The sequence below is a fragment of the Cinclus cinclus genome, chromosome 31 (genome assembly GCF_963662255.1).
Source record: "Cinclus cinclus chromosome 31, bCinCin1.1, whole genome shotgun sequence".
In the NCBI taxonomy this organism is placed as follows: Eukaryota; Metazoa; Chordata; class Aves; order Passeriformes; family Cinclidae; genus Cinclus; species Cinclus cinclus.
Window position 1 is genome coordinate 1,954,075 of NC_085076.1, and position 23,069 is coordinate 1,977,143.

General features: G+C 50.4%; 1 protein-coding gene across 1 annotated transcript in view; it reads left to right on the top strand.

The window, feature by feature from the left end:
• Positions 1 to 20,192, top strand: part of ARHGEF11 (Rho guanine nucleotide exchange factor 11) — a 69,121-nt gene extending 48,929 nt beyond the window's left edge. Inside the window, exons 25-38 of the mRNA XM_062511251.1 lie at positions 910 to 1,037; positions 1,115 to 1,232; positions 3,429 to 3,607; positions 4,534 to 4,609; positions 6,014 to 6,184; positions 8,136 to 8,223; positions 8,678 to 8,779; positions 9,631 to 9,707; positions 10,358 to 10,534; positions 11,071 to 12,366; positions 14,865 to 14,957; positions 15,392 to 15,531; positions 16,450 to 16,543; positions 20,167 to 20,192. Of these exons, the coding sequence (XP_062367235.1) occupies positions 910 to 1,037; positions 1,115 to 1,232; positions 3,429 to 3,607; positions 4,534 to 4,609; positions 6,014 to 6,184; positions 8,136 to 8,223; positions 8,678 to 8,779; positions 9,631 to 9,707; positions 10,358 to 10,534; positions 11,071 to 12,366; positions 14,865 to 14,957; positions 15,392 to 15,531; positions 16,450 to 16,543; positions 20,167 to 20,192 (2,765 nt within the window). The remainder of the gene's footprint in view (positions 1 to 909; positions 1,038 to 1,114; positions 1,233 to 3,428; positions 3,608 to 4,533; positions 4,610 to 6,013; positions 6,185 to 8,135; positions 8,224 to 8,677; positions 8,780 to 9,630; positions 9,708 to 10,357; positions 10,535 to 11,070; positions 12,367 to 14,864; positions 14,958 to 15,391; positions 15,532 to 16,449; positions 16,544 to 20,166) is intronic.
• Positions 20,193 to 23,069: the final 2,877 nt, after the last annotated feature.

The following is a 23,069-nucleotide window of genomic DNA, read 5'->3' on the forward strand; positions in this document are numbered from 1 at the left end:
AGTGTCAGGAATTTGGGGATTTGGGATTTCGGGAACCCACAACGTCAGGAATTCGGGGATTTCTGTCACCCATAGTGTCGGGAATTTGGGATTTTGGGATTTCGGGAACCCACAACATCAGGAATTTGGGGATTTTGGGATTTCGGGAACCCACAACGTCAGGAATTCGGGGATTTTGGGATTTCGGGAACCCACAACGTCAGGAATTTGGGGATTTTGGGATTTCGGGAACCACAACGTCAGGAATTCGGGGATTTCTGTCACCCATAGTGTCAGGAATTGGGGATTTTGGGATTTCGGGAACCCACAACATCAGGAATTTGGGATTTTGGGATTTCGGGAACCCACAACGTCAGGAATTCGGGGATTTCGGGAACCCACAACGTCAGGAATTCGGGGATTTCTGTCACCCATAGTGTCAGGAATTTGGGGATTTTGGGATTTCGGGAACCCACAACGTCAGGAATTCGGGGATTTCTGTCACCCATAGTGTCAGGAATTTGGGGATTTTGGGATTTCGGGAACCCACAACGTCAGGAATTCGGGGATTTTGGGATTTCGGGAACCCACAACGTCAGGAATTTGGGGATTTTGGGATTTCGGGAACCCACAACGTCAGGAATTCGGGGATTTCTGTCACCCATAGTGTCAGGAATTTGGGGATTTTGGGATTTCGGGAACCCACAACGTCAGGAATTCGGGGATTTCTGTCACCCATAGTGTCAGGAATTTGGGGATTTTGGGATTTCGGGAACCCACAACGTCAGGAATTTGGGGATTTTGGGATTTCGGGAACCCACAACGTCAGGAATTCGGGGATTTCTGTCACCCATAGTGTCAGGAATTTGGGGATTTTGGGATTTCGGGAACCCACAACGTCAGGAATTCGGGGATTTCTGTCACCCATAGTGTCGGGAATTTGGGGATTTTGGGATTTCGGGAACCCACAACATCAGGAATTCGGGGATTTCGGGAACCCACAACATCAGGAATTTGGGAATTTCGGGATTTCGGGAACCCACCTTGTCAGGAATCCGGTCATTTCGGGATCTCGGGAACGCGCGATGCCGGGAATTCCGGAATTCCCGGATTTCATCCCATCCCTGCATTCCAGGAGGCCGAGAGCAACCCGCAGTGCCGGCGGCTGCAGCTCAAGGATCTGATCGTGTCCGAGATGCAGCGGCTCACCAAGTACCCGCTGCTCCTCGACAGCATCATCAAGTGCACCCCGGGTAGGGAGGGGAAAAAATTCCCGGGATTCTGCCCCGATTCCCGCGTTTCCCCTCCCCGCGGTTTTCCCCTGTTAATTCCTCCTTTCCCCGTGGGTCGTTTCCCCCCGCCCCCCAATTCCGTTTTCCGCTGGAATTTCGCCGTTTTTCGCTGGGTTTCTCCTCGGGGTTTTGTTTCGGGGTTTTGGTTTTTTTGTTTGTTTTTTCCCCCACCTGGATTTCTCCTCGTTTTGCGTCGGATGTCTCCTTGGAGTTTTCCCTGATTTTTCCATGGATTCCTCCCCATTTCTCCCTGGAGTTTTCCTTGGATTCCTCCCCATTTCTCCCTGGAGTTTTCCTTGGATTCCTCCCCATTTCTCCCTGGATTTTTCCTTGGATTCCTCCCCATTTCTCCCTGGATTTTTCCTTGGATTCCTCCCCATTTCTCCCTGGATTTTTCCATGGATTCCTCCCCATTTCTCCCTGGAGTTTTCCATGGATTCCTCCCCATTTCTCCCTGGAGTTTTCCTTGGATTCCTCCCCATTTCTCCCTGGATTTTTCCTTGGATTCCTCCCCATTTCTCCCTGGATTTTTCCATGGATTCCTTTCCATTTCTCCCATGATTTTTCCATGGGTTCCTCCCCATTTCTCCCTGGATTTTTCCCTGGATTTTCCTTTGCAGTTCTCCCCATTTTTCCCTGGATTTCTCCCTGGATTTTTCCATGGATTCCTCCCTATTCCTCCCCATATTTTCCCCTGGATTTTTCCTTGGATTCCTCCCCGTTTCCCCCATTTTCCCATCTATGTTCCCATGTATTTCCCCCAGATTTCTCCATGTATTTTTCTCTGGATTTCACCCATTATTCCCACGGATATTCCCAAAGATCATTCCCATTATTCCCATGGAAGTTCCCATGGATCATTCCCATTATTCCCATGGATGTTCCCATGGATACTCCCATGGATCATTCCCATTATTCCCATGGAAGTTCCCATGGATCATTCCCATTATTCCCATGGATGTTCCCATGGATACTCCCATGGATCATTCCCATTATTCCCATGGATCATTCCCATGGATCATTCCCATTATTCCCATGGATGTTCCCATGGATACTCCCATGGATCATTCCCATGGATCATTCCCATGGATCATTCCCATCATTCCCGTGGATATTCCCATGGATCATTCCCATTATTCCAATGGTTCATTCCCATGGATCATTCTCATTATTCCCATGGATGTTCCCATAGATTATTGCCGTTTTCCCGTGCGTTATTCCCATGGATCATTCCCATGGATCATTCCCATTATTCCCGTGGATATTCCCATGGATCATTCCCATTATTCCCATGGATCATTCCCATGGATCATTCTCATTATTCCCATGGATGTTCCCATAGATTATTGCCGTTTTCCCGTGCGTTATTCCCATGGATCATTCCCATGGATCATTCCCATTATTCCCGTGGATATTCCCATGGATCATTCCCATTATTCCCATGGATCATTCCCATGGATCATTCCCATTATTCCAATGGTTCATTCCCATGGATCATTCTCATTATTCCCATGGATGTTCCCATAGATTATTGCCGTTTTCCCGTGCGTTATTCCCATGGATCATTCCCATCATTCCCGTGGATATTCCCATGGATCATTCCCATCTTTCCCCGTTCCCAGCCGGCTCCGAGGAGCAGCAGAAGCTGTGCCGGGCTCGGGAGCACTGCCGGGACATCCTGCGCTTCGTCAACGACGCCGTGTCCCATTTCTCCCATTTCCCCATAGATTATTGCCGTTTTCCCGTGCGTTATTCCCATGGATCATTCCCATGGATCATTCCCATCATTCCCGTGGATATTCCCATGGATCATTCCCATTATTCCAATGGTTCATTCCCATGGATCATTCTCATTATTCCCATGGATGTTCCCATAGATTATTGCCGTTTTCCCGTGCGTTATTCCCATGGATCATTCCCATGGATCATTCCCATCATTCCCGTGGATATTCCCATGGATCATTCCCATTATTCCAATGGTTCATTCCCATGGATCATTCCCATTATTCCAATGGTTCACTCCCATGGATCATTCTCATTATTCCCATGGATGTTCCCATAGATTATTGCCGTTTTCCCGTGCGTTATTCCCATGGATCATTCCCATCATTCCCGTGGATATTCCCATGGATCATTCCCATCTTTCCCCGTTCCCAGCCGGCTCCGAGGAGCAGCAGAAGCTGTGCCGGGCTCGGGAGCACTGCCGGGACATCCTGCGCTTCGTCAACGACGCCGTGCGCGGCGCCGAGAACCGGCAGCGGCTGCAGGAGCACCAGCGGCGCCTGGACACCACGGCCCTGGAGAGAACCAGCAACCCCCTGGCTGCGGAATTCCGGGTATTCCCCCGTTTTCCTGGGGACTTTGTCCCGATTTTCCGTAGGAATCGCGATTTTGGGTTTGTTTTTGTTTTTCTTTTGTTGTTGTTGTTGTTGTTGTTGTTGTTTGTTGTTGTCGGGTGAATCCCCCGCACCTTCCGTGGGAATCCCGCGGGTTTTTTTTTCCGCGGGAAACTGCATTTCTGTTCCCCGTTTTTCCATGGAAAACCCCATTTTTCTGCAACCTGGTTTTCCCTGGATAATCCCCGTTTTTTTCCCCTGCAAAAAATTCCCCGTTTTTCCCAGGAGATTCCCCGGTTCTTCACCCCCGCTTTTTCATGGAAAGCCCCCATTTTTCTATTGTTTTTCCATGAGAATTCCCCATTTTTTCCCTGGAAAACCTCATTTCCACATCTCATTTTTTTCCATGGAAATCTCCCATTTTCCCCCCGCTTTTCCCTGGAGGAAAAAAAAAAAAAAATCCCCATTTTTTTTTTTTTCCATGGAAATCCCCCATTTTTCACCTGTTTTTCCATGAGAATTCCCTGTTTTTCCTTTGAAAACCCCATTTTTTCATGGAAATCCCCCATTTTCCCACTGTTTTTCCCTGGGAATCGTACATTTTTCCATGGGAATCCCACATTTTTCCATGGAAAACCTCAGTTCTCTGCCCCATTTTTGCCATAATTCCCCAAAGTCGCATTTTTTTCCCCACAAATTCCATGGATTTTTAGGGTGGATTTTTGGGGTGATTCCCCATGGATTTTTTAGGGTGTTTTCCATGGATTTTTAGGGTGGATTTTTGCGAGGTATCCCATGGATTTTTGGGTTGTTTCCCATGGAATTTTGGGGTGTTTCCCATGGAATTTTGGGGTGTTTCCCATGGATTTTTTGGGGTGTCTTTCCATGGATTTTTGGGGGGTTTTCCATGGATTTTGGTCCCGTAGAACCTGGACCTGACCTCACACCGGATGATCCATGAGGGGCCCCTGACCTGGCGAGTGGGCAAGGACAAGAGCGTGGGTACGGACTGGGAGAACTGGGAGGGACTGGGAATGGACTGGGATGGACTGGGAGGGACTGGGATGGACTGGGGAGGGACTGGGAATGGATTTGGATGGACTGGGAGGGGATTGGAAGAGACTGGGAGGGACTAGGAGGGGATTGGAACAGACTGGGAGGGACTGGGATGAATTGGGATGGACTTGGAGGGACTGGGGAGGGACTGGGAATGGATTTGGATGGACTGGGATGGACTGGGAGGGGATTGGAAGAGACTGGGAGGGTCTGGGATGGACTGGGGTGGACTGGGAGGGACTGGGAGGGGATTGGAACAGACTGGGAGGGACTGGGATGGACTGGAAAGGACTGGGAGGGGATTGGAACAGACTGGGAGGGTCTGGGTGGACTGGGAGGGGATTGGGATGGACTGGGAGGGACTGGGATGGACTGGGGAGGGACTGGGAATGGATTTGGATGGACTGGGATGGACTGGGAGGGGATTGGAACAGACTGGGAGGGTCTGGGATGGACTGGGATGGACTGGGAGGGGATTGGAAGAGACTGGGAGGGTCTGGGATGGACTGGGGTGGACTGGGAGGGACTGGGAGGGGATTGGAACAGACTGGGAGGGTCTGGGGTGGACTGGAAAGGACTGGGAGGGGATTGGAACAGACTGGGAGGGTCTGGGGTGGACTGGGAGGGGATTGGGATGGACTGGGAGGGACTGGGATGGACTGGGGAGGGACTGGGAATGGATTTGGATGGACTGGGATGGACTGGGAGGGGATTGGAAGAGACTGGGAGGGTCTGGGATGGACTGGGGTGGACTGGGAGGGGATTGGAACAGACTGGGAGGGTCTGGGGTGGACTGGAAAGGACTGGGAGGGGATTGGAACAGACTGGGAGGGTCTGGGTGGACTGGGAGGGGATTGGGATGGACTGGGAGGGACTGGGAGGGACTGGGATGGACTGGGGAGGGACTGGGAATGGATTTGGATGGACTGGGATGGACTGGGAGGGGATTGGAAGAGACTGGGAGGGTCTGGGATGGACTGGGGTGGACTGGGAGGGACTGGGAGGGGATTGGAACAGACTGGGAGGGTCTGGGGTGGACTGGAAAGAACTGGGAGTGCTGAACTGGGAGCACTCCCTGCCTTCCCTTCCAAAAATCCCCCAAAATATCCCTCCAACAAAATCCCCAAAATATCCCAAAACATCCCCAAAAAAATCCCCCAAAATTACAACACCCCCTCCCACAAGAACTTAAAATAAAAAAAAAAAAATCCACCCAAAAATTAGAAAAAAAAAAAAAGAAAAAAAATCGCCAAAAAATCGCCCAAAAACATCCCAAAAAATTCCAAAAAAAAAAAAAAAAAAATCCCCCCCCCCAAAAAAAAACCCAAAACTTTGTCGTTGCACGGGCAGAGCTGCACGTGCTGCTGCTGGAGGAGCTGCTGGTGCTGCTGCAGCGGCAGGACGAGCGCCTGGTGCTCAAATGTCACAGCAAGGGAGCCCTGGGAGCCTCCTCGGACACCAAGCAGAGCTTCAGCCCCGTGCTCAAACTCAGCTCGCTGCTCGTGCGCTCCGTGGCCACGGGTGGGAAAATCTGGGAATTTCTGGGAATTTTCTGTGGGGGGAAAATGGGGGCTCAGCTCAGCTCGCTGGTCGTGCGCTCCAAGGCCGCGGGTGGGAAAATCTGGGAATTTCTGTGGGGAAAATGGGGGTTTTTGTGGGGAAAATGGGGGTTTTTGTGGGAAAAATGGGGGTTTTTGTGGGGAAAATGGGGGTTTTTGTGGGAAAAATGGGGAATTCTGTGGGAAAATGGGGATTTTTGAGGGATAAGTGGGAGGTTTTTGGCGGGAAAATGGGGGCTCAGCTCAGCTCGCTGCTCGTGCGCTCCAAGGCCGCGGGTGGGAAAATCTGGGAATTTCTGTGGGGAAAATGGGGGTTTCTGTGGGGAAAATGGGGGTTTTTGTGGGGAAAATGGGGGTTTTTGTGGGGAAAATGGGGAATTCTGTGGGAAAATGGGGATTTTTGAGGGATAAGTGGGAGGTTTTTGGCGGGAAAATGGGGGCTCAGCTCAGCTCGCTGCTCGTGCGCTCCAAGGCCGCGGGTGGGAAAATCTGGGAATTTCTGTGGGGAAAATGGGGGTTTCTGTGGGGAAAATGGGGGTTTTTGTGGGAAAAATGGGGGTTTTTGTGGGGAAAATGGGGGTTTTTGTGGGAAAAATGGGGAATTCTGTGGGAAAATGGGGATTTTTGAGGGATAAGTGGGAGGTTTTTGGCGGGAAAATGGGGGCTCAGCTCAGCTCGCTGCTCGTGCGCTCCAAGGCCGCGGGTGGGAAAATCTGGGAATTTCTGTGGGGAAAATGGGGGTTTTTGTGGGAAAAATGGGGGTTTTTGTGGGGAAAATGGGGGTTTTTGTGGGAAAAATGGGGAATTCTGTGGGAAAATGGGGATTTTTGAGGGATAAGTGGGAGGTTTTTGGCGGGAAAATGGGGGCTCAGCTCAGCTCGCTGCTCGTGCGCTCCAAGGCCGCGGGTGGGAAAATCTGGGAATTTCTGTGGGGAAAATGGGGGTTTCTGTGGGGAAAATGGGGGTTTTTGTGGGAAAAATGGGGAATTCTGTGGGAAAATGGGGATTTTTGAGGGATAAGTGGGAGGTTTTTGGCGGGAAAATGGGGGCTCAGCTCAGCTCGCTGGTCGTGCGCTCCAAGGCCGCGGGTGGGAAAATCTGGGAATTTCTGTGGGGAAAATGGGGGTTTTTGTGGGAAAAATGGGGGTTTTTGTGGGGAAAATGGGGGTTTTTGTGGGAAAAATGGGGAATTCTGTGGGAAAATGGGGATTTTTGAGGGATAAGTGGGAGGTTTTTGGCGGGAAAATGGGGGCTCAGCTCAGCTCGCTGCTCGTGCGCTCCAAGGCCGCGGGTGGGAAAATCTGGGAATTTCTGTGGGGAAAATGGGGGTTTTTGTGGGGAAAATGGGGGTTTTTGTGGGGAAAATGGGGAATTCTGTGGGAAAATGGGGATTTTTGAGGGATAAGTGGGAGGTTTTTGGCGGGAAAATGGGGGCTCAGCTCAGCTCGCTGCTCGTGCACTCCAAGGCCACAGGTGGGAAAATCTGGGAATTTTCTGTGGGGAAAATAGGGATTTCTGTGGGGAAAATGGGGGTTTTTGTGGGAAATGGGTTTTTTTTGTGGGAAAATGGAGCTTCAGCCCTGTGCTCAAACTCAGCTCGCTGCTCGTGCGCTCCGTGGCCACGGGTGAGGTCAGGAAATCCCAGAATTCTGGGAATTTTGGGATTTTTGTGGGAAAATGGTGAATGTTCTGTGAATAACTGTGGCCTTTTTTTTTTTTAATTTTTAAAAATGGGGTTTTTAATGGGAAAACGGGCTGTGCCAGCGGGAGTTCAGCCCGGTCCTCAAACGGCACGGGGGAAATTCCAGAATTGCGGGAATGTGGGGAATTCTGGGGGTGGGAATTTGGGGAATTTTGGGGTGTTTTTTGAGGAAAACCCCACTGTTCTTTCTCCCCCCCCCCCCCCTCTCCAGACAAACGGGCCCTGTTCATCATCTGCACCTCGGAGCTGGGACCCCAAATCTACGAGCTGGTGGCACTGACGTCCTCGGAGAAGAACACGTGAGGGAAATCCTTGGAAAATCCCCTGGGAAGGGCTGGAAAATTCCCTGGGGGGATAAAAATCCATGGGATGAGCCCAGAAGTTCCCTGGGAAGGGCTGGAAAGTTCCCTGGGGGGATCAAAATCCTTGGGGTGAGCCCAGAAATTCCCTGGGAAGGACTGGAAAATTCCATGGGGGGATAAAAATCTTTGGGGTGAGCCCAGAAATTCCCTGGGAAGGGCTGGAAAATTCCATGGGGGGATAAAAATCTTTGGGGTGAGCCCAGAAATTCCCTGGGAAGGACTGGAAAATTCCATGGGGGGATAAAAATCTTTGGGGTGAGCCCAGAAATTCCCTGGGAAGGGCTGGAAAATTCCCTGGGTAGGGCTGGGAGATTCCCTGGGGGTACAAAATCCTTGGGATGAGACAGAAAATTCCCTGGGTGGGGCTGGAATTGCCTCTGGAATTGTGCAGGTGGATGGAGCTGCTGGAGCAGGCGGTCCAGGGGGCCACCAGGAGCATCCCCGGGCCACCAAAACGGCACCAGAGCGAGGCCAGCGGGACCACGGGCTCCGGGTGGGAATACTGGGAATGGTGGGGGATGGTGGGGAATGGTGGGAATGGTGGGAATGGGAATGATGGGGGAAATGAGAATAATGGGAATGGGAATGGGAATGGGAATGGGAATGGGAATGGGAATGGGGAATGGGAATGGGAATGGGAATGGGAATGGGGAATGGGGAATGGGAATGGGAATGGGAATGGGAATGGGAATGGGGGAATGGGGAATGGGGAATGGGAATGGGAATGGGGATGGGAATGGGGAATGGGAATGGGAATGGGAATGGGGGAATGGGGAATGGGAATGGGAATGGGGAATGGGGAATGGGAATGGGAATGGGGATGGGAATGGGGAATGGGAATGGGAATGGGGAATGGGAATGGGGAATGGGAATGGGGAATGGGAATGGGAATGGGGAATGGGGATGGGAATGGGATGGGAATGGGAATGGGAATGGGAATGGGGAATGGGGAATGGGAATGGGGAATGGGAATGGGAATGGGGAATGGGAATGGGGGAATGGGGAATGGGAATGGGAATGGGGATGGGAATGGGAATGGGGAATGGGAATGGGAATGGGAATGGGGGAATGGGGAATGGGAATGGGGATGGGGATGGGAATGGGGAATGGGGATGGGGATGGGGAATGGGAATGGGGAATGGGATGGGGATGGGAATGGGAATGGGAATGGGAATGGGGGAATGGGGAATGGGAATGGGGATGGGGATGGGAATGGGGATGGGATGGGGATGGAGCTCAGGGGGTTCCTGGGATGGGGACACAGGGCTGGCTGTCCCCTCCCCCGTGGTGACAGCGGGGGTCTCTGGGTGTCCCCCCCCGGTGCCAGCCCTGTCCCTTTGCCAGGCTGGTGCTGCCGGAGCGCGCTGTGTCCCCAGGGCTGGCACGAGGATCCGAGGCTGAGCCCGAGGATTGTCCCACAGGTGTGGCTCCTGTCACCCACTGCCACCTCCTGTCACCCAGTGTCACCTCCTGTCACCCACTGCCACCCACTGCCACCCAGTGTCACCCACTGTCACCTCCTGCCACCCAGTGTCACCCACTGCCACCTCCTGTCACCTCCTGCCACCCACTGCCACCCACTGCCACCTCCTGTCACCCAGTGTCACCCACTGCCACCTCCTGTCACCCAGTGTCACCCACTGCCACCTCCTGTCACCTCCTGCCACCCACTGCCACCTCCTGTCACCTCCTGCCACCCACTGCCACCTCCTGTCACCCACTGCCACCTCCTGTCACCTCCTGCCACCCACTGCCACCCACTGCCACCTCCTGTCACCCAGTGTCACCCACTGCCACCTCCTGTCACCTCCTGCCACCCACTGCCACCTCCTGTCACCTCCTGCCACCCACTGCCACCTCCTGTCACCCAGTGTCACCTCCTGCCACCCACTGCCACCCACTGCCACCTCCTGCCACCCACTGCCACCCAGTGTCACCCAGTGTCACTTGGTGTCACCCAGTATCCCTTGCCCACAGCTGGCGCTGTCCCCATTGTCCCCCCAGTATCCCCCCAGTGTCCCCCCAGTATTCCCAGTATCCCCCCAGTATTCCCAGTATCCCTTCCCCACAGCTGGCGCTGTCCCCACGCCCTCGGGCCGGGCCCCTCCCCCTCTGGAGCTGCCTGGGGATCCGGGAGGTGCCGGAATTGGGGACCCCGACCCCAAATCCCCCCGGGACCCCGACCCCGACCCCGGGATCCCCAAATCCCCGGCGGGAACTGGAGTGGCCGAGGCTGCGCTGGAGGACGGTGAGGACGGGCGAGATTCCTCAGGAAAATCCCAAATTCCTGATTGTCCTCCCTTTATTCCCTCGGGAAAATCCCAAATTTCCTGATTTTCCTCCCTTTATTCCCTCGGGAAGATCCCAGAATTCCTGATTTTCCTCCCTTTATTCCCTCGGGAAAATCCCAAATTTCCTGATTTTCCTCCCTTTATTCCCTTGGGAAGATCCCAGAATTCCTGATTGTCCTCCCTCCATTCCCTTGGGAAAAAGTCCCAAGTTTTCCTCCCTGCATTTCCTCAGGAAAATCCCAAATTCCCCAATTTTCATCCCTTATTCCCTCGGGATAAATCCCAAATTTTCCTCCCTCCATTCCCTCGGGAAAACCCCAAATTCCTGATTGTCCTTCCTCTATTCCCTTGGGAAAATCCCAAATTTCTCCCATTTTCCTCCCTCCGTTCCCTCAAATCCCGAATCCCGCTCTCCCCTCCCTCTCTTCCCAATCCCGGGACATTTTCCCTCGGGATAGATCCCAAATCCTGCTTTTTCCCATCCCAATCCCAGTGGAGACCCTGCGGCTCCTGATTGTCCGGAGGCTCCGGCCGGGCCGCGATCCCGATCCCGAGGACGACGTCACCCCCACGCCCTCGGTGGCCGGAGCAGCCTCCGGCCAGGCCTGGAATTTTGGGATGTCCAGCCGGGAATTCCCAACGTCCGCTTGGGATTCGGTGCTTTCCAGACGGGCTTTGGGCATGTCCGGTCGGGAATTCCCAATGTCCAGTCGGGAATTCCCAGTGTCCAGCCGGAATTCAGCGATGTTCAGTCGGGATTTCCCAGTCTCCAGTCGGGATTTCCCAGTCTCCAGTCAGGAATTCCCAGTCTCCAGTCGGGATTTCCCAGTCTCCAGTCGGGATTTTCCAGTCTCCAGTCGGGATTTCCCAGTCTCCAGTCGGGATTTTCCAGTCTCCAGTCGGGATTTCCCAGTCTCCAGTCGGGATTTTCCAGTCTCCAGTCAGGAATTCCCAGTCTCCAGTCAGGAATTCCCAATGTCCAGCCGGAATTCAGCGATGTCCACTCGGGATTTCCCAGTCTCCAGTCAGGAATTCCCAGTCTCCAGTCAGGAATTCCCAGTCTCCAGTCGGGATTTTCCAGTCTCCAGTCAGGAATTCCCAGTCTCCAGTCAGGAATTCCCAATGTCCAGTCGGGATTTCCCAGTCTCCAGTCGGGATTTCCCAGTCTCCAGTCAGGATTTTCCAGTATCCAGTCGGGATTTTCCAATCTCCAGCCAGGATTCAGCGACGTCCAACTGGGATTTTCCAATGTCCAGTCAGGAATTCCCAATTTCCAGCCGGGATTTGCCGATGTCCAGTCAGGAATTCCCAATTTCCAGCCGGGATTTGCCGATGTCCAGTCAGGAATTCCCAATTTCCAGTCGGGATTCAGCAACGTCCGGCCGGGATTCGGTGACGTCCAGTCAGGATTCGGTGACGTCCAGTCAGGAATTCCCAATGTCCAGTCAGGATTCGGTGATGTCCAGTCGGGATTCAGCCATGTCCAGCTGGGAATTCCCAATGTCCAGTCAAGAATTCCCAGTGTCCAGTCAAGAATTTCCAATGTCCAGTCAAGAATTCCCAGTGTCCAGTCAAGAATTTCCAGTGTCCCATCAGGAATTCCCAGTGTCCCATCAGGAATTCCCAGTGTCCAGTCAGGAATTCCCAGTGTCCGGCCGGGATTTCCCAGTATCCAGTCAGGAATTCCCAGTATCCAGTCAGGAATTCCCAGTGTCCGGCCGGGATTCGGCCGCCCAGGAGGGATCCCGGGAAGAGCCGGAGCTCAGCGGGATCCAAATCAAACGGAAAGGTAAAGGGGGGGGGGATTTGGGGGGGATTTGGGGGGGATTTGGGGTAAGATGTGGGGTGGGATTGGGGGGATTTGGGGAATTTGGGGGGGATTTGGGGGGAATTTTGGAGGATTTGGGGTGAGATTTGGGATGGGATTGGGGGGATTTGGGGAATTTTGGGGGAATTTGGGGGGAATTTGGGGGGGATATGGGGGGAATTTTGGAGGATTTGGGGTGAGATTTGGGATGGGATTGGGGGATTTGGGGAATTTTGGGGGGATTTGGGGGGGATCTGGGGGGGATTTGGGGGGAATTTTGGAGGATTTGGGGTGAGATTTGGAATGGGATTGGGGGGATTTGGGGAATTTTGGGGGGATTTGGGATGGGATTGGGGGGATTTGGGGGAATTTGGGGTGGGAATTGGGGCAGGAATTGGAGAGGTTTTGGGGGATTTGGGTGGGATTTGGGATGGGAATTGGGGCAGGATTTGGGGTGGGATTTGGGGATTTGGGGTGGGATTTGGGGATTTGGGGTGGGATTTGGGGTGGGATTTGGGGTGGGATTTGGGGATTTGGGGTGGGATTTGGAGGGATTTTGGGGTGGAATTTGGGGCAGGAACTGGGGATTTTGGGGTGGGATTTGGGTGGGATTTTGGGGTGGATTTGAGGTGGAATTTGGGAAAGGAATTGGGGTGGATTTGGGTGGGATTTTGGGGTGGGGATTTTGGGGGGATTTGAGCTGGGAACTGGGTCAGGAATTGGGGGATTTTGGGGTGCGAATTCGTGGTGGATTTGGGGTAGGGCTGAGGGAATTTTGGAAGTTTTGGGGTGGGGATTTGGGATGGGAATTGATGGGAATTCCTGGGACTGCCTGATGGGATCCCTGCTGGGATTTGGGGTCTCATTCCCTGGATTTGGGGTCTCCTTCCCCCAAAAACTCCCCTCTGGGATTTGGGGTCTCACTCCCTGTCCCTCTCTGGGATTTGGGATTTTGTTCCCTGCTCCTTCCCAGATTTGGGGTCTCCTTCCCTGGATTTGGGGTCTCTCTCCCTGCTCCTTTTTGGGATTTGGGGTCTCCTTTCCCCAAAAACTCCCCTCTGGAATTTGGGGTCTCATTCCCTGGGTGCCGATTTTACATTTTGGGTTTTGGTGCCGATTTTGGGGATTTTGATTCGGGGGTTCTGATTTTTGGGGTGCTGATTTTTTGGGATTCTGATCTTTGGGATTCTGATTTTTGGGATTCTGATCTTTGGGATTCTGATTTTTGGGAATTCTGATTTTTGGGGATTCTGATTTTTTGGGATTCTGATCTTTGGGATTCTGATTTTTAGGGATTCTGAATTTTTGGGATTCTGATTTTTGGGGATTCTGATGTTTTGGGATTCTGATTTTTTGGGATTCTGATCTTTGGGATTCTGATTTTTTGGGGTTCTGATCTTTGGGATTCTGATCTTTGGGATTCTGATTTTTGGGGATTCTGATTTTTGGGGATTCTGATTTTTTGGGGTTCTGATCTTTGGGATTCTGATTTTTTGGGATTCTGATTTTTGGGGATTCTGATCTTTGGGATTCTGATTTTTGGGGATTCTGATTTTTGGGGATTCTGATCTTTGGGATTCTGATTTTTGGGGCTCGATTTTTGGGATTCTCATTTTGGGGTGTTGAATTTTGGGGATTCTGATTCTGGCGTGCTGATTTTTGGGTGTTAATTAATTTTGGGGGGTTGATTTTTCGGGATTCTGATTTCGGGTGCTGATTTCGGTTCCCAGTTTTGGGTGCTGGGCGCTGATTTTGGGTGCTAATTAAATTTGGGTGCTAATTAATTTTGGGTGCTAATTGGGGGTTCTGGGCGCTAATTTTGGGGTGCTACTTGGGGCTGCTAATTAATTTCGGGTGATGATTTTGAGGTGCTAATCAATTCTGGGTTCTAATTAATTTTGGGTTTTAATTAGGGGCTCTGAATGCCGATTTCGGGTATTTTTTGGGGTGCTTCTTTTTGGTGCTGGGTGCTGATTTTGGGGTGCTAATCAGTTCCGGGGTGCTGATTTCTGCTGCTAATTAATTTCGGGTGCTGCTTTTTGGTGCTGGGTGCTAATTAAGGGCGCTAATTAATTTTGGGTGCCGATTTTGGGGTGCTGGGTGCTAATTGAGGGCGCTAATTAATTTTGGGTGCCGATTTTGGGGTGCTGGGTGCTAATTAAGGGTGCTAATTAATTTTGGGTGCCGATTTTGGGGTGCTGGGTGCTAATTGAGGGCGCTAATTAATTTCGGGTGCCGATTTTGGGGTGCTGGGTGCTAATTAAGGGCGCTAATTAATTTCGGGTGCCGATTTTGGGGTGCTGGGTGCTAATTAAGGGTGCTAATTACCCTCGGGTGCCATTTTCGGGTGCCAGTTAATTAACTGGGGGTGCTAATGAACTAATTAAGGTGCCTATTAATTAATTGGGGTGCTAATTACCGCATTCCGGTGGTGGGGCCCCTCCCCCCCCTTCCCCTCCCCCCCATTTTTGGGGGCCCAGCCCAGGAGGAGGGGTCAGAGAAGGCCACGCCCCCTCACGGCTGCAGCCAATCAGAGCCCGAGCTGCGGGAAGGAGGCGGAGCCAGCACCGAGGGTAACCGGCCCCTCCCCCACCCCCCAAAAAAACCAAAAAAAAACCCCCAAAAAAACCAAAAACCACCCCGAGGGGGCCCCAAAAAACTCCAAAAAGGACCCCAAAACCCAACAGGGTCCCAAAAATCCCATAAAGGCCCCAACATCATAAAAGGGACACTAAAAATCCCAAAAGGGCCATCAAAAATCCAAAAAGGGCCACCAAAAATCCCAAAAGGGTCCCCGAAATCACTAAAGGGCCACCAAAAATCCCAAAAGGGCCACCTAAACTCCTCTTGGGCCACTAAAATCCCCAAAGGGCCGCCAGAAACACCCCGTTGTGGCCACCAAGAGCCTTGTGGGGGCCACCAAGACCTTGAAGGGGTCCCCAGGGCCACCAGGATCCCCCAGGTGACCGCTGAGGTTTCCCCATCCCAGCCCTTGTCCCTTTTCCAGGGAATTTTTTCTACCTGAGCCTCCCCACGGGACCCCCCCAGCCAGGAGGGGACGTCGGGGACACCCCAGGGGACGTCGGGGACGTGGAGCTGATCCTGGGGACCCTGGAGGGGCTGCGGGGGAAACTGCTGAGGCTGAGGGTGAGACCCCAAAACTGAGTGGGGACATCGGGGGGACAGCAGTGGGGACAGCAATGGGGACAGCAATGGGGACATGGGGACAGCAATGGGGACAGCAATGGGGACAGCAATGGGGACAGCAATGGGGACAGGAATGGGGACAGCAATGGGGACAGCAATGGGGACAGCAGTGGGGACAGCAATGGGGACAGCAATGGGGACATGGGGACAGCAATGGGGACAGCAGGGGGGACAGCAATGGGGACAGGAATGGGGACAGCAATGGGGACAGCAATGGGGACATGGGGACAGCAATGGGGACAGGAATGGGGACAGCAATGGGGACAGTGGGGACAGCAATGGGGACAGCAATGGGGACAGCAATGGGGACAGTGGGGACAGCAATGGGGACATCACTGGGGACAGCAATGGGGACAGTGGGGACAGCAATGGGGACATCACTGGGGACAGCAATGGGGACAGTGGGACAGCAATGGGGACAGCAATGGGGACAGCAGTGGGGACAGCAATGGGGACAGGAATGGGGACAGCAATGGGGACAGTGGGGACAGCAATGGGGACATCACTGGGGACAGCAATGGGGACAGTGGGACAGCAGTGGGGACAGCAATGGGGACAGCAATGGGGACAGTGGGGACAGCAATGGGGACATCACTGGGGACAGCAATGGGGACAGTGGGGACAGCAATGGGGACAGTGGGACAGCAATGGGGACAGTGGGAAACTGCTGCGGCTCAGGGTGGGACATTGGGGACATCATGGTGACATTTTTGGGGACATCATGGTGACATTTTTGGGGATGTGGAGGGGACACAGAGGGGGAGATGAGGACATTAAGGGGGGCCTGGTATGGGGACATAAATGAGGACACTGCAGGTGTCCCCAAGGTGTCCCCAAGGTGTCCCCGTGTCCCCCCAGGCCCTGGAAGTCGCTCACCGACAGCTGCTGCGCTCGCTGGGGGGGAGCAGTGCCACCGCCCCCGACGTCCCCAACGCCGTCCCCAGTGTCCCCAGCAATGTCCCCAATGTCCCCAGCAATGTCCCCAATGTCCCCAACACCGTCCCCGGGCGGGCCCCGCCCCTCCCCGGCCCCCACAGCTCGACCTCGTCCCGAGCCCCGCGGGGACATCCTGGCACTGCCACCCCCGGCACAGGTGAGAGACTGCTGTCACCTCGGTGTCACCTCGGTGTCACCTCGGTGTCAGCTCGGTGTCAGCTCAGTCCATTACACCTCCAGTGTCACCCCAGTGTCACCCAGTGTCACCTCACCCCAGTGTCACCTCACCCCAGTGTCACCCAGTGTCACCCAGTGTCACCTCACCCCAGTGTCACCTCACCCCAGTGACACCCAGTGTCACCTCACCCCAGTGTCACCCAGTGTCACCCAGTGTCACCCCAGTGACACCCAGTGTCACCTCACCCCAGTGTCACCCAGTGTCACCTCACCCCAGTCTCACCCAGTGTCACCCAGTGTCACCCAGTGTCACCTCACCCCAGTCTCACCCAGTGTCACCCAGTGTCACCCCATGTCACCTCACCCCAGTGTCACCCAGTGTCACCCCATGTCACCTCACCCCAGTGTCACCTCACCCCAGTGTCACCCCGTGTCACCCCATGTCACCTCACCCCAGTGTCACCTCATCCCAGTGTCACCTCACCCCAGTGTCACCCCAGTGTCACCCCAGTCTCACCCAGTGTCACCCCAGTGTCACCCCAGTGTCACCCAGTGTCACTCCAGTCCATGTCCCCTTTCACGTCCCCTTCATGTCCCCCCATCCCCTTTCGTGTCCCCTTCAATCACCCCTCAGTGTCCCCATAATGTCCCCATAATGTCCCCATAATGTCCCCTTACCCACTCCCCCATTATTCCCCATTAATTCCCCATTAATTCCCCCATTAATTCCCCATTATTCCCCATTATTCCCCATTAATTCCCCATTAATTCCCCATTATTCCCCATTAATTCCCCCATTAATTCCCCATTATTCCCCATTAATTCCCCATTATTCCCCATTATTCCCCCATTAATTCCCCATTATTCCCCATTAATTCCCCATTAATTCCCCATTAATTCCCCATTAATTCCCCCATTAATTCCCCATTAATTCCCCCATTATTCCCCATTATTCCCCATTATTCCCCATTAATTCCCCATTAATTCCCCATTATTCCCCATTAATTCCCCCATTAATTCCCCATTATTCCCCATTAATTCCCCATTATTCCCCATTATTCCCCCATTAATTCCCCATTATTCCCCATTAATTCCCCAATAATTCCCCATTAATTCCCCATTAATTCCCCATTAATTCCCCCATTAATTCCCCATTAATTCCCCATTAATTCCCCATTAATTCCCCCATTAATTCCCCATTAATTCCCCCATTAATTCCCCCATTAATTCCCCATTAATTCCCCATTAATTCCCCCATTAATTCCCCCATTAATTCCCCATTAATTCCCCATTAATTCCCCATTAATTCCCCATTAATTCCCCCATTAATTCCCCATTAATTCCCCATTAATTCCCCATTAATTCCCCATTAATTCCCCCATTAATTCCCCATTAATTCCCCATTAATTCCCCCATTAATTCCCCATTAATTCCCCATTAATTCCCCCATTAATTCCCCATTAATTCCCCATTAATTCCCCCATTAATTCCCCATTAATTCCCCCATTATTCCCCATTAATTCCCCCATTAATTCCCCCATTAATTCCCCATTATTCCCCATTAATTCCCCATTAATTCCCCATTATTCCCCATTAATTCCCCATTAATTCCCCATTAATTCCCCCATTATTCCCCATTAATTCCCCATTAATTCCCCCATTAATTCCCCATTAATTCCCCCATTATTCCCCATTAATTCCCCATTAATTCCCCATTAATTCCCCCATTAATTCCCCATTAATTCCCCCATTATTCCCCATTAATTCCCCCATTAATTCCCCCATTAATTCCCCATTATTCCCCATTAATTCCCCATTAATTCCCCATTATTCCCCATTAATTCCCCATTAATTCCCCATTAATTCCCCCATTATTCCCCATTAATTCCCCATTAATTCCCCCATTAATTCCCCATTAATTCCCCCATTATTCCCCATTATTCCCCATTATTCCCCATTAATTCCCCCATTAATTCCCCATTAATTCCCCATTAATTCCCCCATTATTCCCCATTAATTCCCCATTAATTCCCCATTAATTCCCCCATTAATTCCCCATTAATTCCCCCATTATTCCCCATTAATTCCCCATTAATTCCCCATTAATTCCCCATTAATTCCCCCATTATTCCCCATTAATTCCCCATTAATTCCCCATTAATTCCCCCATTAATTCCCCATTAATTCCCCATTAATTCCCCCATTAATTCCCCATTAATTCCCCATTAATTCCCCCATTAATTCCCCCATTAATTCCCCATTAATTCCCCATTAATTCCCCCATTAATTCCCCATTAATTCCCCATTAATTCCCCATTAATTCCCCATTAATTCCCCCATTAATTCCCCATTAATTCCCCATTAATTCCCCATTAATTCCCCCATTATTCCCCATTAATTCCCCATTAATTCCCCCATTAATTCCCCATTAATTCCCCCATTAATTCCCCATTAATTCCCCATTAATTCCCCATTAATTCCCCCATTATTCCCCATTAATTCCCCCATTAATTCCCCCATTATTCCCCATTAATTCCCCATTAATTCCCCATTAATTCCCCCATTAATTCCCCATTAATTCCCCCATTATTCCCCATTAATTCCCCATTAATTCCCCCATTAATTCCCCATTAATTCCCCCATTAATTCCCCATTAATTCCCCATTAATTCCCCCATTATTCCCCATTAATTCCCCATTAATTCCCCATTAATTCCCCCATTAATTCCCCATTAATTCCCCCATTATTCCCCATTAATTCCCCATTAATTCCCCATTAATTCCCCCATTAATTCCCCATTAATTCCCCCATTAATTCCCCATTAATTCCCCATTAATTCCCCCATTAATTCCCCATTAATTCCCCATTAATTCCCCCATTAATTCCCCCATTAATTCCCCATTAATTCCCCCATTAATTCCCCATTAATTCCCCCATTAATTCCCCATTATTCCCCATTAATTCCCCCATTAATTCCCCCATTAATTCCCCCATTAATTCCCCCATTAATTCCCCCATTAATTCCCCATTAATTCCCCATTAATTCCCCATTAATTCCCCCATTAATTCCCCATTAATTCCCCATTAATTCCCCCATTATTCCCCATTAATTCCCCATTAATTCCCCATTAATTCCCCCATTAATTCCCCCATTAATTCCCCCATTAATTCCCCCATTAATTCCCCATTAATTCCCCATTAATTCCCCATTAATTCCCCCATTAATTCCCCATTAATTCCCCATTAATTCCCCATTAATTCCCCATTATTCCCCATTATTCCCCATTAATTCCCCATTAATTCCCCCATTAATTCCCCATTATTCCCCATTAATTCCCCATTAATTCCCCATTAATTCCCCATTTTCTCCCATATTTTTCCCCATTTCCCCCCATATTTTTTCCCATATTTTCCCCCATGTTTTTTTCCCATTTTCTCCTTTTTTTTTTTTCCCCCTCCCAGGTTCCGACAGCCCCGCTCACCTTTAACCCGGGAGGGGGGGGATGGGCTGGAATTTCCATCCCCTCCCCCCAAAAAAAAAAAAAAAAAAAAAAAAAAAAGATTTTTGCAGGGAATTCCACCCGGGAATTCCCCCCCTGGACATCCGGACAGACGGACAAATGCACTTTGTTGGGAATTTTCCCCCCTTTTTTTCCCAAAAAAAAAAAAAAAGAAAAAAAGAAAAAGAAAAAAAAAAAAATTTCCTATAAATATGTACGTACGCCCCTCCCCCACCCTGTAAATACCCCCGGGTGTCCCCTCCCCCCGCACGGTGACAATCGGGAGGTGCCACCCTCAAAAAAATCCCGGATTTTCCTCCAAAATCCCAAAATTTCACCCCCCAACAAAATCCCGGAATTTCCCCCCCAAAAAAAATCCCGGAATTCCTCCCAAAAAAATCCCGGAGTTTCCCCAAAATCCCAAAATTTCACCCCCCCCCAAAAAAATCCCAGAATTCCTCCCAAAAAAATCCCGGAATTTCCCCCAAAATTTCCCCCCCAAAAAAATGCCGGAATTTCCCCCCCAAAAAAATCCCGGATTTTCCTCCAAAATCCCAAAATTTCCCCCAGAAAAGTCCCGGAATTCCTCCCAAAAAATCCTGGATTTTCCCCCAAAATCCCAAAATTTCTCCCCCCAAAAAATCCTGGATTTTCCTCAAAAACTTCCTTTTTTTTTTTTCCCCCTCTAAAATCCCGGATTTGTACCCCAAAAATCCAGGTTTTCCCACAAAATTCCAGGATTTTCTCTCAGAATTTCTCGTTTTTCTTCCAAAAATTTTGGGATTTCCCCAAAAAAATTCTGGGATTTCCCTCCAAAATTCCTGGATTCTCTCCCCAAAATTCCTGGATTTTCTCTCAAAATTTCTGGTTTTTCCTTCCAAAAATTTTGGGATTTCCCTCAAAAATTTTGGGATTTCCCCCCAAAATTCCAGGATTTCCCCAAAATTCCGGGATTTCTCCCCAAAAATTCTGGGATTTCTCCCCAAAATTCCTGGATTTTCTCCCGGAAATTCTGATTTTTCTTCCAAAAATTCTGGGATTTCTCCCAAAATTCTGGGATTTCCCTGTAAAATTCCGGGATTTCCCCCCCAAAATTCTTGGATTTTCTCCCAGAAATTCTGATTTTTCTTCCAAAAATTCTGGGATTTCTCCCCAAAATTCGGGGATTTCTCCCAAAAATTCTGGGATTTCTCCCAAAATTTGGGGATTTCCCTGTAAAATTCCGGGATTTCCCCCCCAAAATTCTTGGATTTTTTCCCAGAAATTCTGATTTTTCTTCCAAAAATTCTGGTATTTCTCCCAAAATTTCGGGATTTCCCTGTAAAATTCCGGGATTTCCCCCCCAAAATTCCTGGATTTTCTCCCAGAAATTCTGATTTTTCTCTCCAAAATTCGGGGATTTCTCCCCAAAATTCCGGGATTTTCCCAAAACCCCGAGTTTTTCCCCCAAAACCCCGGGTGGGTCCCCATAGAAATATTGGAAATAGCAGAGCCCGGGGGAGGGGATTTCGGAATTATTTTGTGGGATTTGGGAATTATTTTATGGGATTTGGGATTTTTTAAATGGGATTTGGGATTTTTTTAATGGGATTTGGGATTTGTTTTGTGGGATTTGGGATTTATTTTGTGGGATTTGAGATTTTTTTTATGGGATTTGGGATTTTTTTGTGGGATTTGGGAATTATTTTGTGGGATTTGGGAATTATTTTGTGGGATTTGAGATTTTTCTTTATGGGATTTGGGAATTCTTTTATGGGATTTGGGATTTTTTTATGGGATTTGGGGGGTTTTAATGGGATTTGGTTTGGTTTTTTTAATGGGATTTGGGTTTTTTAACAGGATTTGGGATTTATTTTGTGGGATTTGGGATTTATTTTGTGGAATTTGGGAATTCTTTTATGGGATTTGGGATTTATTTTGTGGGATTTGGGAATTATTTTACGGGATTTGGGATTTATTTTACGGGATTTGGGATTTTTTTAATGGGATTTGGGAAATATTTTATGGGATTTGGGATTTATTTATGGGATTTGGGGGGTTTTAATGGGATTTGGGATTTATTTTATGGGATTTGGGAATTATTTTACGGGATTTGGGATTTTTCTTTATGGGATTTGGGATTTATTTTATGGGATTTGGGGAGTATTGGGATTTTTTTGAGTTTTTTTAAAATGGGATTTGGGGTTTTAATGGAATTTGGGATTTCTTTTATGGGATTTGGGGGGTTTTAGTGGGATTTGAGTTTTTTTTTCTTTTTTTAATATTTTGGGGGGTTTTTTTTCCCCATGGGGGGGGGGGGAATTTGTGGCAAATTTGGGAGGGGTCCCAAATCCTGGGATTTTTTTTTTTTTTTTTTTTTGGGGGGTGGGGGAGGGGGTTGGGAATTGTGGGGAGGTGTCCCCAAGGGCCGAGAGCGTCCCCAAAAACCCCTGGGGGTGTCACAGGGCTGGGTGACAACGGGACAATGTCCCTGAGAGGGTGTGTGACAGTGTCACAGTGTCCCCGAGAGGGTGACAATGTCCCCAGGACTGTCACAGTGTCCCCGAGAGGGTGACAATGTCCGGGGGGTGTCACAGTGTCCTGGGGGTGTGTGACAGTGTCACAGTGTCCCCGAGAGGGTGACAATGTCCCAAGGGGTGTGACAGTGTCCCTGAGAGGGTGACAATGTCCTGGGGGTGTCACAGTGTCCCCAGGAGTGTCACAGTGTCCCCGAGAGGGTGACAATGTCCTGGGGGTGTCACAGTGTCCTGGGGGTGTGTGACAGTGTCAGTGTCCCTGAGAGGGTGACAGTGTCCTGGGGGTGTGACAGGGCTGGGTGACAACGGGACAATGTCCCTGAGAGGGTGTGTGACAGTGTCACAGTGT